At 51.4% G+C, this 12,121-nt stretch overlaps 1 protein-coding gene across 2 annotated transcripts in view; it reads right to left on the bottom strand.

Moving 5' to 3' along the window:
- AFAP1L1 (actin filament associated protein 1 like 1) overlaps positions 1-12,121 on the bottom strand; it is a 56,690-nt gene that overhangs the window by 31,008 nt on the left and 13,561 nt on the right. For both annotated transcript variants that reach the window (XM_032851501.1, XM_032851502.1), the window contains exons 2-3: positions 1,689-1,817; positions 546-629 (exon numbers count right to left, since the gene is read on the bottom strand). In XM_032851501.1, coding sequence (XP_032707392.1) covers positions 546-629; positions 1,689-1,817 — 213 coding nt within the window. The remainder of the gene's footprint in view (positions 1-545; positions 630-1,688; positions 1,818-12,121) is intronic.

Raw genomic sequence — 12,121 nt, 5'->3', positions numbered from 1 at the left:
TATCTGGTGTGGTGTTTTGGAGATTTTCAAGAAGTAGGTCATGAAGGCACTGTGTCTTCCCTCAGTGTCTCTATCCCTGAAACTTTCACCTGACCTGCAGCTTTCTCAAAGCGGAATAGCGCTGTCTTCCCTCGGGAGGGAGCAGGGCTGGGACACGTCCTGCCCGCAGCCCGGCGTGGCTGCTCCAATGCCCACTGGCAGCTCTCCTTTCTGCTGGGGGGCAGGGAGGCTCGGCCCGGGGTTCAAGCGGCCACCACCAGCGGCTGTGAGCAGCAGAGCGACAGCGTCTTCTGTGGCCTATGCATTCCTCCCTACCTTTCTTCAAATCCTGGGGATGACTTCCTGTGACCATACAGATTCTGACTGGATTTTCAGACCCGGCAGGGCCCAGAGAGGCCAAGGGACTTGCCCATTGTGACTCAGTGCTGCGATGTTAAGAGTCAGACTCCCACCCAATCCGAGGGCCCTTCCGGAGACGGGGGCAGGGGGCTCGCACACGCAGGGAGAGGACAGCGCCCAGCTAGGGGTGGGAGAGGGTCGCTTACCAAACTCTTCAAAGAGGGATTCCACGAAGCTGGGCCCAGAGTGGAGGTCTGCTGTGTTCACATACAGGTAGGAGACTTCCTTGGCTATGAGGAGTGGGAGAGCCCAGCTGCGGTGAGGGGGCTGTGGTCTGCTGCTGCCCACTCTGAGGACAGCCGGGTCTCCCCCTCCAGCCACTGGGACACAAACCCACTCAGGACTCGACCCCTTTGACAAAGCACGTGCACATCCTAAATGAGTTCCCTGGTTTTCAAACTTTGTTCTGATTTTTACCGCGTTCCTGAGCATCTCCTTCTCCGAGGGAAATGATGCTCGGAGCCCAGTATAGAAAACAGAACGTACGGCTGCTCTGGGGAGGGCGAGGGGACAGGGCCAAGCACGGCTGGCAGACCACCGCCCCTCCCACCCTCCCACAGTCCTGTGAGGCCTGCTGATGACATCAGCCTGTTTTGTCCCTGGAGGAGAGGCTCAGAGAGTCACCAGGGAGTGACGCCCATGCCCTCAACCCTCAGACCCCCACAACACTGTACGGGCACAGTACGGCTTGTCAGAGTTTACTGAGTGTGGGGCTGACCTGGGGCGTCGAGCACAGGCAGGAGTGGATGGGGAGCTCTTGCTGCAGAGTGGACGGTGGGACAGAGAAGCCATGGGGTTCCTGGAGGGGCATGAGGGAAGCCACAGGGCCGGGTACACCTCGCGGAGGGGGTGTGTGTGGTGTGTGTGCTGCTTGGGAGTGTCATGCATGAGAGTACGTGGGGTGCACAAGGTGTACCTGGGTGTGCTGTGTGTCGTATATCGCCTGAGCTGTGTCCGGGAGAGCGTGCTGCTGGTGAGTGTGCGGCGTGTGTCACGGGACGGCATATTTGCTGTGGATGTCCTGTGTCGGTGAGACTGTGTTGTGCACACGAGTGAGCATGGTGTGTGTGTGAGTGTGTGTGGCAGCTGTGTTGTGTACATGAGCATCAGTGGGTTGAGTTGGGAGGGGTACGAAGAGCCGCGATGGAGAAGGAACAAAGTGGCTAAGGACACCGGCCAGGCCCTGCAAGTGTTTGGTGGCACGCTGTGAGGCTTCGGCCCTGGGGAGTTCCTGAAGGTTCTCGAGGAGCTGGGGGCGGAGGGCCTCGGGCTGACGGCCTGTGGCTGACCTGGGAGGGGCTGCAGGCTCTGCAGGATGGAGGCCACAGCCATCTTCTTCTCCAGGGCTGTGTCACTGAGGTACTCATGGTCTAGGAGGCTGAGTAGCCCTGTGAGCTCAGGCAGCAGCTGCTCCAGCACTAGAAGGAAGCACGGGGGAGGGAGGCTTGGGGTCAGGATCCCAGCACTGCCCTTGTCCGCTGGAGGCCAGGGCAGCCCGGGCCAAAGGCAGGGCGGGTGTGACAGGGAGACCTCAGAAGCCCTCCCACAGCTGTCCCAGGGCTGGCCACTCGCCTCCCGAGGGAGAACCCTGCTCAGTTAACCATAACGTTCCGCTGGACCTCCCCACTCTCCCTCAGACCTCCTACGGCCTTGGCCTGAGGACAGATGCTCCCGGCTTAGGCCTGGTGAGCCCAGGTAACCTGAATAGAGGCTCTCGGCCTGCCCTTGTCCCAGCATGCCCTCGGCTGTCCAGGCCCAGGTCTCCTTCCTCGCTGCAGCTCGGGGCTCAGTGCAGGTCTCGGGCTGGAGCCCCTGGCCATCCAGGACACAGGCAGGAAGGGAGCCTTCCTGTCCCATCGGTTCATACGCTTCAATCTCTGGAACCTTCTGTTTCCGGTGCCTTGGTGGGAGCCAAACTAAACATTAACCCTTCCCATCCCAGGCCCCAAACCGTTGTCACCAGTCTTTAGGTGATTTACCAGCGTTTTTCAAACCTGAGGGTATAGAGGAATTACCTGATGAGCTCATCAAAATGCAGAAGCGGGCTCAGGTCTGAGGCAGGACCTAGGATTCTGCACTGCCAGTGAGCTCCGGGCTGACGCTGACGCCGCTGGTTGAGACCACACCGAGTGGCAAGCCCCACAGCACGCAGTCCTTTAAGACCGGAGCATACCGCAACCATGATGTCATTGATGTGTCCCTGTCCCAAACAGTAACTTGGGACTTGGTTCGCCTTAGACCAGCTTTGTACAGTAGTAGTACTGTCCTGCTTTGTGACTTGCTAGTCACTTGTGCAGAATACTAAAAGATAAATGTGTTGAACGATTCTCGTGAGCTGTGCTAAGCCTTCCATACTTATAACTGCATTTAAATTTACTATCGAGCATTTTATGGCTTAGCATAAAAGGTGGTTAAGTAACTCCTCCAGGGTCACACAGCCAGTCACACTTCACCTGGCCCTAGCTCCCTCCCTTCTAACCACGGCACTAGACTGCCTTGCAGGACTGCATACAGCCATACCAACGAGTTTTGAGATCGGTCCCACGAGCACACCTCCTTTTTAGAGGAAGAAACCAAGGCTCAGAGAAGAGCGGTGTCTTGCTTGCAGTCACACAGAGGCCACCGAAGAGCCAGGCCTTTAGCTTATATTCTCTGGACTCCTAGCCCCATGGGCTTCTCTCTACCCTGGACCCTCCTAAAGAAACAACCAGACTCCGACTTACAGTTATAGGGTCTGGGTGTGTTAGAGGGGCTATAACCTCGTGCATAACTGCTGGAGCCAAACTGCTGGGTTCAAGTTTAGATTCCATTCATTATGGTGAGACCTTCGAAAGGTACTTAGCCTGTGACTCAGTTTCCTCCTCTATGCAGGAGTAATAATAGCACTTGTCTTAGAGGGTTCCTGGGAAGATAATTAGGTTATGCATGAGGAGTGCCTTGCCCTATAGAGAGTAAATCTCACCCCAACTCAGCTGTTGCCATTGTCACTGTGTTTAGCATGCTGGTTGGTCTATGCTGGGTGGGTCTCTAGAGCTGTCTGCTCCCCCAGCAGGCTGGGAGGCTCTAGATAGGGCAGACCGTCCCAGGAATCTCAGCTTCCTTGGCATCTAGTCTGGGGTCTTCTCAGTGCCGGCTCTCCATATGTGTTTCATGAGAGAGGGCATGAGTGGATGACTACGCCAGGACTTTTTAAAAACTAGAATCGTACGCACAGATAGTGGCACCTGTTGGAAAAAAGGGGATGTGGCCATCTCTCTGTGGCATTCCGTCATCACCTTAAACCTGAGCTAAGGGCTGATGCTGTCAGCAGCCACCGCGTGAGCTCCTCTCTGCTGCTGGGCACTGAGATAGGGGCCGTGCCTGCCCTGTCTCATCTGTGAGCAGGTCCTGCTGGGATACCTTTGTTCCAGAAGAGGACCGAGACCAAGGGAGGCTGTGGGGTGGTCGCACGCGTGAGAGAGGTGGAACCTGGCTGATTCCACGTTTGTGTGATTCCTAGAGCTGTGGAGTCGCACAACGCCAGGGGGCGCCACTCGCTTTGCAGCCCAAGTGCAAGGGACCCAGAGACCCTGATTTCTCCACGGCCCCAGCCCTGCCAATGCCCCCTGAGCAAGGTTTCTGATGAGAAGATTTCCTTCCTCAAAGTAGGAAACCACTTAAAATCAGAAGAACATCTGAGGTAGATTTTAGCTGTTACAAAGGAAATCTTTACAAATGGAATCACAGACTTCTCGGGCACCCTCAGCAGACACATTGAAAGTTGGTTAACTCAGTTCTAAGATATTGACTGAGCGCTAATCGTGTGCCACTCAGGGGATTAGAAAATGAGTAAGATTGTTTCAGTGGGTATGCCCCCCTCACACACACACACACACACACACCCCTAATTACTCACGAGGGAGGCCATGGTAAACGCTCCTAGGAAGGCACCACGGGGGACCGTGGTAGCTTTCTCATGGCCTGCAGCCATGGTTCCTATTTGAAAATTCATGACATTGCTCTGATATTACGTGGGAATGTCAAGGCTATGGGATACAGTGACTCTTTATCCCTCTGAAACTTTTTGGCTTTGGGATTCCTTTGCACGTTAGGAAATTATCAAGGCGCCAAAGAACTTTTGTCCTATGTGCCTTACAGTTACCAAAATTGACTGTATTCACAATTAAGGCTGAGGAAATTTTAAACCACAAGAACACACCAGCACATATCCCATTAGCCTTCAGAGCTACTGTGTCATCACACAACACAACCTCTGGAAAACTCCACAGTAAACCTAGAAAGAATAGGAGTGAAAAAAGGCATACTGGGTCTGAGTATCATAGAAAAGTAGGTTTGACCTTGCAGACTCCCAGGAAGCATCCCCAATCATACTTTTCTGAGAATCGTGGCCCTTCAATGAATGACCTTGGATTGCTAAGTCTTGTCCCTGTGTCCACTCCTCCCTCCCTCTCTCCCCAACTCCCTCCCGCCCTTTCTGCCTCTCATTTCACTCTGCGGTCCTGACGATTTCTTCTTGCTCTTATCAGCCAAAGCTTATGTGCCAAAGCTTAGATTCCTGCTTCGAAAAGCTCTCCTGCTTCTAATTTGAGGTTTGTTGCAATCGTTTCCAAAGTAAGAACAATTAGGTTCCGGGTGAGTTCTCTGCACGGAAGGGTGGGGGAGTTTTAATACCTAAGCTTTGTTAACAGCTCTTTAAATTCTTTTCCCTGATTGTTAATGGGATTCTTAACATGGGACCCTGACTTCTAAGTGTTCTTGTTGAATGGAGACGTGATCACAAAAGTCCAAATAGAGCAAAGGAGAAGGAGGGAACCGAGTGAACCTGGGAGAAGCAGATGGGCAGTGAGGAACTGCCCAGGACCTGTGGCAGCTTCTGTACCCTGAAAGGACCTGGCAGGGAGCAGGTGGCTGAGGGACAGTCCCCCAGCATTTCCAGAGTTGGTTGGTGGAGGGAGCATGAGCTACAGGCGGCGTCTCAGCCTGCAGAGGGCAAATGGGAGAGAACCCTTCCCCAAGGCAGAGCAGACTGTGTGCTGGGCACTTAAGGCTCACCTTCTCATTTCAGCCTCATAAACTGCACAGGAGGGACGTAGTGTGGTGCTCTGTGCCCCAACGAGGGAGGGAACAGAGGCTCGGAGAATCGAGGCCACGCTGCTAGTAACTGGTAAGGCCAGCCCTGGAGCGCAGTTCTGTCCAACGTCACAGTGTACACCCTGTGCTGGAATCTTCCATCAGAAAACGTGGGCTCACAGCAGTGGAGGCCAGGCTGGGGCAGGGAAGAGGCAAGTAGCCCCTCAAAACCCTCCTGCTGAGGGTTCTGGGCCATGACTTCATCTGGGTTTCCGACCTGGGGACCATAACCCTTACTGGGGGGCTGAAATTCTTGCTCAGTCCATCTCTTTGCTCTGGGCCTGTTTGTGAACTTCAGATCCCTCACTCTGGAGATCTCAGAGAAGCAAAACAAGCTTCTCAAATCATCTACCTGGCTTCAACAGCAGGATCTCATCCCAGGAGGCCCCTTATACCTCCTGGGCACAAAAGGGTTTTCAGCGGGTGCTCGGCTCTTCAAAGGCAGTCCCGAGCTCTCCTCCCAAAAACTGGTTTTCAGGGGCAACGACTGTGGCAGTCCTTCGTGGCAGCTTCATCTTTAGTGCCAGAGAACTGAAACCACAGGGATTTAAGTGATGGCAGAATTGAACATGGAGAGAAATCGTATGTGTATAGTGCATATGGCGAGGGCTTCTGCCAGGCCTCAAACAGACGGCCAGGACAGCAGCTTCAAATTTTAGCAAGAAGGAGACTCTCCCAGGGGCATTGCTGGAAAGGCTGATTCCTGGATCTCCTCCCTGGGCTTTCTGGTTCTGCAGACCCTCTACTGAGAACCAAGAAGCAGCATTTTATTTCATTTTATTATTTATCCTTTTTATTTAAAAGATTTTATTTATTTACCAGAGAGCGAGAAAGCGAGAGCGCAGGCAGAGGGATTGGGAGGCAGAAGGACAAGCAGGCTCTCTGCTCAGGATGTGGGACTCGATCCCAGGACTCCGGGATCACGACCTGAGCCCAAGGCTGCTGCTTAACCGGCTGAGCCACCCGGGCGCCCCAGAAGCTGCATTTTAATAAACATTCCAGGTGGTTCCGAGGTTCAACCCGTGAAAGCTGCTCCGCCAGAAAACCCACACTGTAAGGCACGTTTGTGAACCCAAGGAACATGGGAAGGCGTTTCTCCTTTGCTCCCAAGTTGTCATCAGACCTCATCTTAGAAAAACCGCAAGTCCAGGTGGGAACAGGAGCTCCCACAGATTATAACTAGCTGGAGCAGGGGGGCTGGCTGAGAGGAGCATGGTGCATGGGCCCTTGAGGTCAGACCTGGCACCCTGCAATTCTCCAGCCACTGCTTCCAAGCGACAGCAAGATGGCACGCTGGGGAGCTCCGCGCCCTGGCCTTCTGTCTGTCACCCTGATGGCAAGGCGAGGCCAAGTGCCGACAGACCCCTGCAGAGCGAGGCAGCTGAGTGTGTGCAGCGCTCTGTCTTCGGTGCCTAGAGCCTGCACTCAGTCGGGACCCTGCTGCCGTGAGGGCTGCTATCTCCTGATCGCCTCCGAACCGTGCTGGCTCCAGAGCACCGCTCAGGTGCTGTCTGGACACAGATCTGCCGCAGTTGGGTAGCAAGCTCCGTGAGGACAGGGACCGCGTCTCGGTCACAGTAGCTGTCCGATAAGCATTTGTTTAGCCAACGTGGCATTTTGGTGACCTAGTCCAACCTTCTCATTTTAAAGACGTGACAAGTGGAGGTCCGAGAGGTTCTTTGACTTAGCTAGGGCCTCACAATGAAATGAAAATCAAAGTCCCTAGTGTTAAAGTCACACAAAGCTTGCGACTTGGCGGAGTCATCAAAGAGTGAGCGAGAGCACGGGCCCGTGCACCATCTGGCCCCTCCTCGCTTGGCTGCTTTCCAGTGGTGGCCCCCTGGGGAAATTTCCTAACTTGTCCAAGCTTCCAGTTCTCTATCTGCAGACCCCGGGGGTCATCACAGTAACTGCTTCATGCAGTCATTGTAAAGATGAAAGGAAGCCAGCACGGGGGCTCAGTGCTCTGGACAGGTGCCTGGCCATTCACGTGTGACCTCCAGAGAGTTTCGGGTGCTGGGGCACAAGGGAGGGGAGGAAGGGGGTGTCCGGGGACAAGAGGACACAGGGACTCTGCAAGCCTTGCCACGTTGACAGTTACATAGCTCTGAGCCTGACACTGAGCTTAGGGTAGCTGTGGCGGTAGGAAGGGCTGGAGCCCCTTTCCTCAGGAGGTTCCTACCCCAAGGACCCCCCCATTCCAGATGAGGGGACATCTTTCATTTGGAGGGTCCCTAGTCAGGAAGAATCTCCTTCACCAATTCCTAACCGGCCCCCTCCCATTTTCACTCCTGGTCCAGGTCTTGCCTGCTTTCTGAGGACAGACTAGGGCATCAGGACAGCATTATCTTTTGTGTCTAAAGTTTATTTAGAACCACGAGTACATTTCATTGATCTTGTTTGGTTTAGCTGAGCCTTAGGGAGGTACAGTGAATTCCAGTGAGGGGGAAAAAAAAACAACAGGAAGAAATGGTTTAATCATTGTTTATAAAACTTCAATCTTTCACTAAGTGGACAGACAGGCTTGGAAACCCAAGATGGGTGATAATTGTTCATTAGGTTGCAAAAAAGTTTGCCAAATAAAATCAGGAACTATTTTAAAATATATTTAAGATTAGACCACTAAGTGTTTACTTGTTACTGGTGAATACCCAACTAAGATCAATTTTCTCTCTGCTCCTCCACCCTCCCCACTTCATTTAAATCAAAATGAGATGGTGCAGAGCAGAAAATAAGCCACAGGCAGAAAGCACTGTTGCTTGCTCCCAGGACTGTACCCCCATGCAGTATGAATGAAGTTTTCAATCCAAAGGTCTTTATCATAGCTGGTATGGTTTCTACCACAAAGGCTGGATTTATTTAGAGATCTCAAAGGTAAAAGAGTCTAATTTCCAAAACAAAAGAGAAGTGAATAATTAACCTTCTGCAAACCACAGGAATAATAACCCCTGTTTTGGCACTGACCTGGTCAGCCTAGTGGGCGCCCTGACTTGTGATCTCATTCCTGGGCAATTTTCAGACTATGGAATTTGCAAAAATGCCTGGAAACAGCTTGCAAGTTACAATGCCATTAAATGCAAAGCCAGTGGGAGGAAATACACTTTCTCTCCCCCATCTCCTTTTTTGACAAGCCTCTCTAGGACAAAGATAACTCATCCTTCTTTGTCTTCAAAGTCAGAGAACATGCAACAAGCATGATTCAAAAATGGAAAACAGGAAAGTTGTCAGTATGTGGTGTTTACAAAGGGCATACCTGTTTTGTTTGTTTACTCAAATTTTCTTTCTCATTTTCCGAACAGCAAAATAACCCAATTTCCAGCTCCTGAGCTGGAGAAAGGACAAATGTGTTACTTTAAAAATTTTTGGTCATGATCTGAGAGATGACTTTCTGTATCCTGTGATACAATAAGCTAGCACATTCATGAGGTCTGACTCCATTGTGGAGGTGGGGAGGCAAGGCACCCTGAAAAGGCAAACAGTCTACTTAGCAGGTGTGACTTCAATGTTTGGGTAGGGGGAAGGGAAGGAAGAGGAACCCTTTCCTGTGGACTTCCAGTGCTGCAGACCCTTCCAGAGAGACTTTCCTCTAGGTTGTGCCTTCATGCTCCTTTCCTCAGCCTCTTAATCCAGGGCCTTTGCATACGCTCTTCTTTCTGCTTATCAGAATTCCCTTCTCCTGCCAACCAGTGATGCCTTCTTCCACTCTCTGCTCACTCGTGACTGCTTCAGGGAAGTTTCCCCTGTCTTCTCCATCACATCTGTCCCCCTATTTTATAGTACAATAGCATCACTCTCTCTGTGGTATGTGCCATGATGAAATGTTACATTTAAGTATGCATTTCTTCAATTAACATCAGCTTCCTCAACTTGAGCCTGAATGCCTTGAGGGCAGGAATAGCACCAGCTTTTGCTAGTACCTGACACAGAGTACATGCTTAAGTTATTTGTGGAATCAATGAATTCTTGATGCAAACTTAGGAGTTGCTAGTCTAGTAGTTAATGTGATTGAAAAACCATGTCTTTAATAGTGGGTCGCCATCGTAAAAAGATGCTTAAAAAAAGAAAAAAAAAAGCAGGTAACAATAGTCCCGGGAGCAGAAGAGAGCAGAGGTCCAATTTCCTACTTGGCTAAACTCCCCAAACCCTATTTGGTTGAGCTTGTATCTCTCGTGTGAATACCGCTGCCAACGGATTCAGTGATGCACATTTTGTAGTTGGTGGATTTTAATCCTAACATAGAAATTGGGAAATAATAATGACTAACATATATTAAGCAACCCAAACTACTTAAGTTCAAGTCCTGTCTCCTCCTCCCCACCCCCCACGGCCTAGCTGTGCACCTTTGAGACACTTACATTACCACATGTGTCTCATGTACATCAGCAGGGACCTATGAGCCTATGTACCTCATCTGTGGGAACAAGCCCTAATGCATGGAAATGTGCCTACTACGATGCCTGGCACATAGTAGGTTCTCAATAAATGGTGGCTGTTTATATTACTCTCGCATTGTTATTCTGTGTCACCCTCTGCTTTAAACGATTTACTTGTATTATTTACACAATTTAATTCTTATGGCAAGGTGGGCTAGCCCCATTTTGCAGGTGTGGGAACTCCAGATTCCAGAGTGGGAAGAACAAGGAGGAGCTCTTTAGGGATGCCCGCCCCAGTGGTCCCTCATGGCAGTACTTCTGACTGCCCAGCTCTGGGCTAAATGCACACCAAAGGCCTGCAGAATTCTCCCTTAATTTGTGGGTGCAGACATCTCTCCTTCTCCTGCCCACAGTCTCTTCCAAGTTGCTGCAAATCTACCTATTGGGGGCCACGGGGACACCTCACTTCCTCTGAATTCATAAGCCCTTCTCTCGGAGCCCAGGTGAAGGAAAAACAGTGGGCACAATGGCAGAGAGAACTGCGCTGGTTGGACCAGCATTATTGGTCACTAAAACAAACACTTCCTGTTGTCCCAGAGTGTTTGGGGAAGACCATGGGTCATGTGGGCTGGAAAAGAATGAAAAAGGAGCAGCAGAGAAACCCAGCTGCAAAGCCAATGTCTTGGTGCTGACTGCTTTCCAGGAGTTAAATATAGCCCCTGAGTGAGGGAGGGCCAGGGAGGGTCACCTTGGAAGGCTTTGTGCGTGTTCATTACAGCTGGTGCAGGAAACACAATATCCTTTATGCTGAAGAGAATAGTACAGGTTTGACTCCACAAGCCAGAAGCGCAGAATCCTAAGGGAGGGAGGAGGGAAGGAAGAGGGGGAGGACTTGGGGGTTCGGTCTGAGAGGACTGGTTTGGGGCCACACCTCCCATCTGCTAGGGTGGAATTTGGGGTAAGTCACTCAACCAGTCTGAGCATCCCCTTCCTCTCTGTAAGGAGGGGCTCAGGAGGTCCAGGTGTCGGTTCGTATGAGGAGGGAAAGGGTTTTAAACCATGGGTCATTATTAGGGATGTTAGGGGAGCACACTTCTCTGATCTGTTATTTCAGGAAGACAGGAAGGCCAGAGGTCAGGGAGGTCACAGGTTAGTTGGGAAGCAGGTCATAGGGGCCTTTTATGGGACTCTCTTTGTAGGAGTCAGGCCAGGGTAAGAGGCTCAGGGAACCCCCGAATCTTAAATGGCCTTTCTAGCAGCCGCTCTGCCCAGGCTCCCCCATCCAGCAGCAGCATCCTCACTCTGGGCATCTGGTGTCCCACCCCTGGGCCACCAGGGAAGCCATTTCCAGACAGGAGGGGGTGGGGCAAGCCACTGACTTCCGAGGAAATAGCTTTTGGCTGTGGGACTGGGCTCTCCCGGAATTGTTCCTTTGTCTGCAGATCCCTCCCTGTTTAGCTCACAGAGGAAATGGTTCCAGGAGGAAGTGGAAAACTGTGACCCACACATGCACAAGATGGTGGCTGCTTCCGACCAAGGCAGTCTGCACCATCTCCTTCATCAGAGCAGGGCAGAAGCAGTCTGGAGAGTAGCCCGGGATACCCAATGATAAAAGCAGGTAGTTTTTTTTAAGCTCTTAAATGATGTTCCAGATGTTGTGCTAAGCATTTTGTCTAGATGACCTCACTTAATTCTCATAATGATGCTGTGAGGTAGATACTATTTTTACACCTGACTCGTGAAGCTCAGAGATGCCCAGTCATTTGCCTAAAGGCACACAGCCCGCAGAACCCAGATTCAAACCTAGACTTAACTCTAGAGCATAAGCTCCCAATTGCTGCATTATAAGAGCTTCTGGCCTTCTTCCTCTAATGGGGGTGCTTTACCCCCAGAGCTTGCTAGAACCAGCAGTGAGCGCTTCAGGACTTTCCCCACTGCTGTCCATTCACAGGTTCTGGGCCTGAGGTCTAGATGGAACAGGGCTTTCTGCTTCTGAGAAGTTTGAGTTTGAGGACCCATCCCACAAATACCCTGGGGCAGACACCGAAGACATCTGGGTAAGTGTGTGCAGATAATAATAAAGATATCCAAGAAAGACAGTGAGCATTTATTGAATGCCTCCCACGAGCTGGGCACCGTGCCTGACACTTTGATTTCTTTTCTTTTCTTTTTTAAAGATTTTATTTATTTATTTATTTGACAGAGAGAGAGAGAGAGAG

Source organism: Lontra canadensis, unplaced genomic scaffold (assembly GCF_010015895.1).
Source record: "Lontra canadensis isolate GAN:19392208 unplaced genomic scaffold, GSC_riverotter_1.0 scaffold5, whole genome shotgun sequence".
Classification (NCBI taxonomy): Eukaryota; Metazoa; Chordata; class Mammalia; order Carnivora; family Mustelidae; genus Lontra; species Lontra canadensis.
Note: the sequence above shows the minus strand (reverse complement) of the source record. Positions and strands in the feature narration are given on the sequence as shown.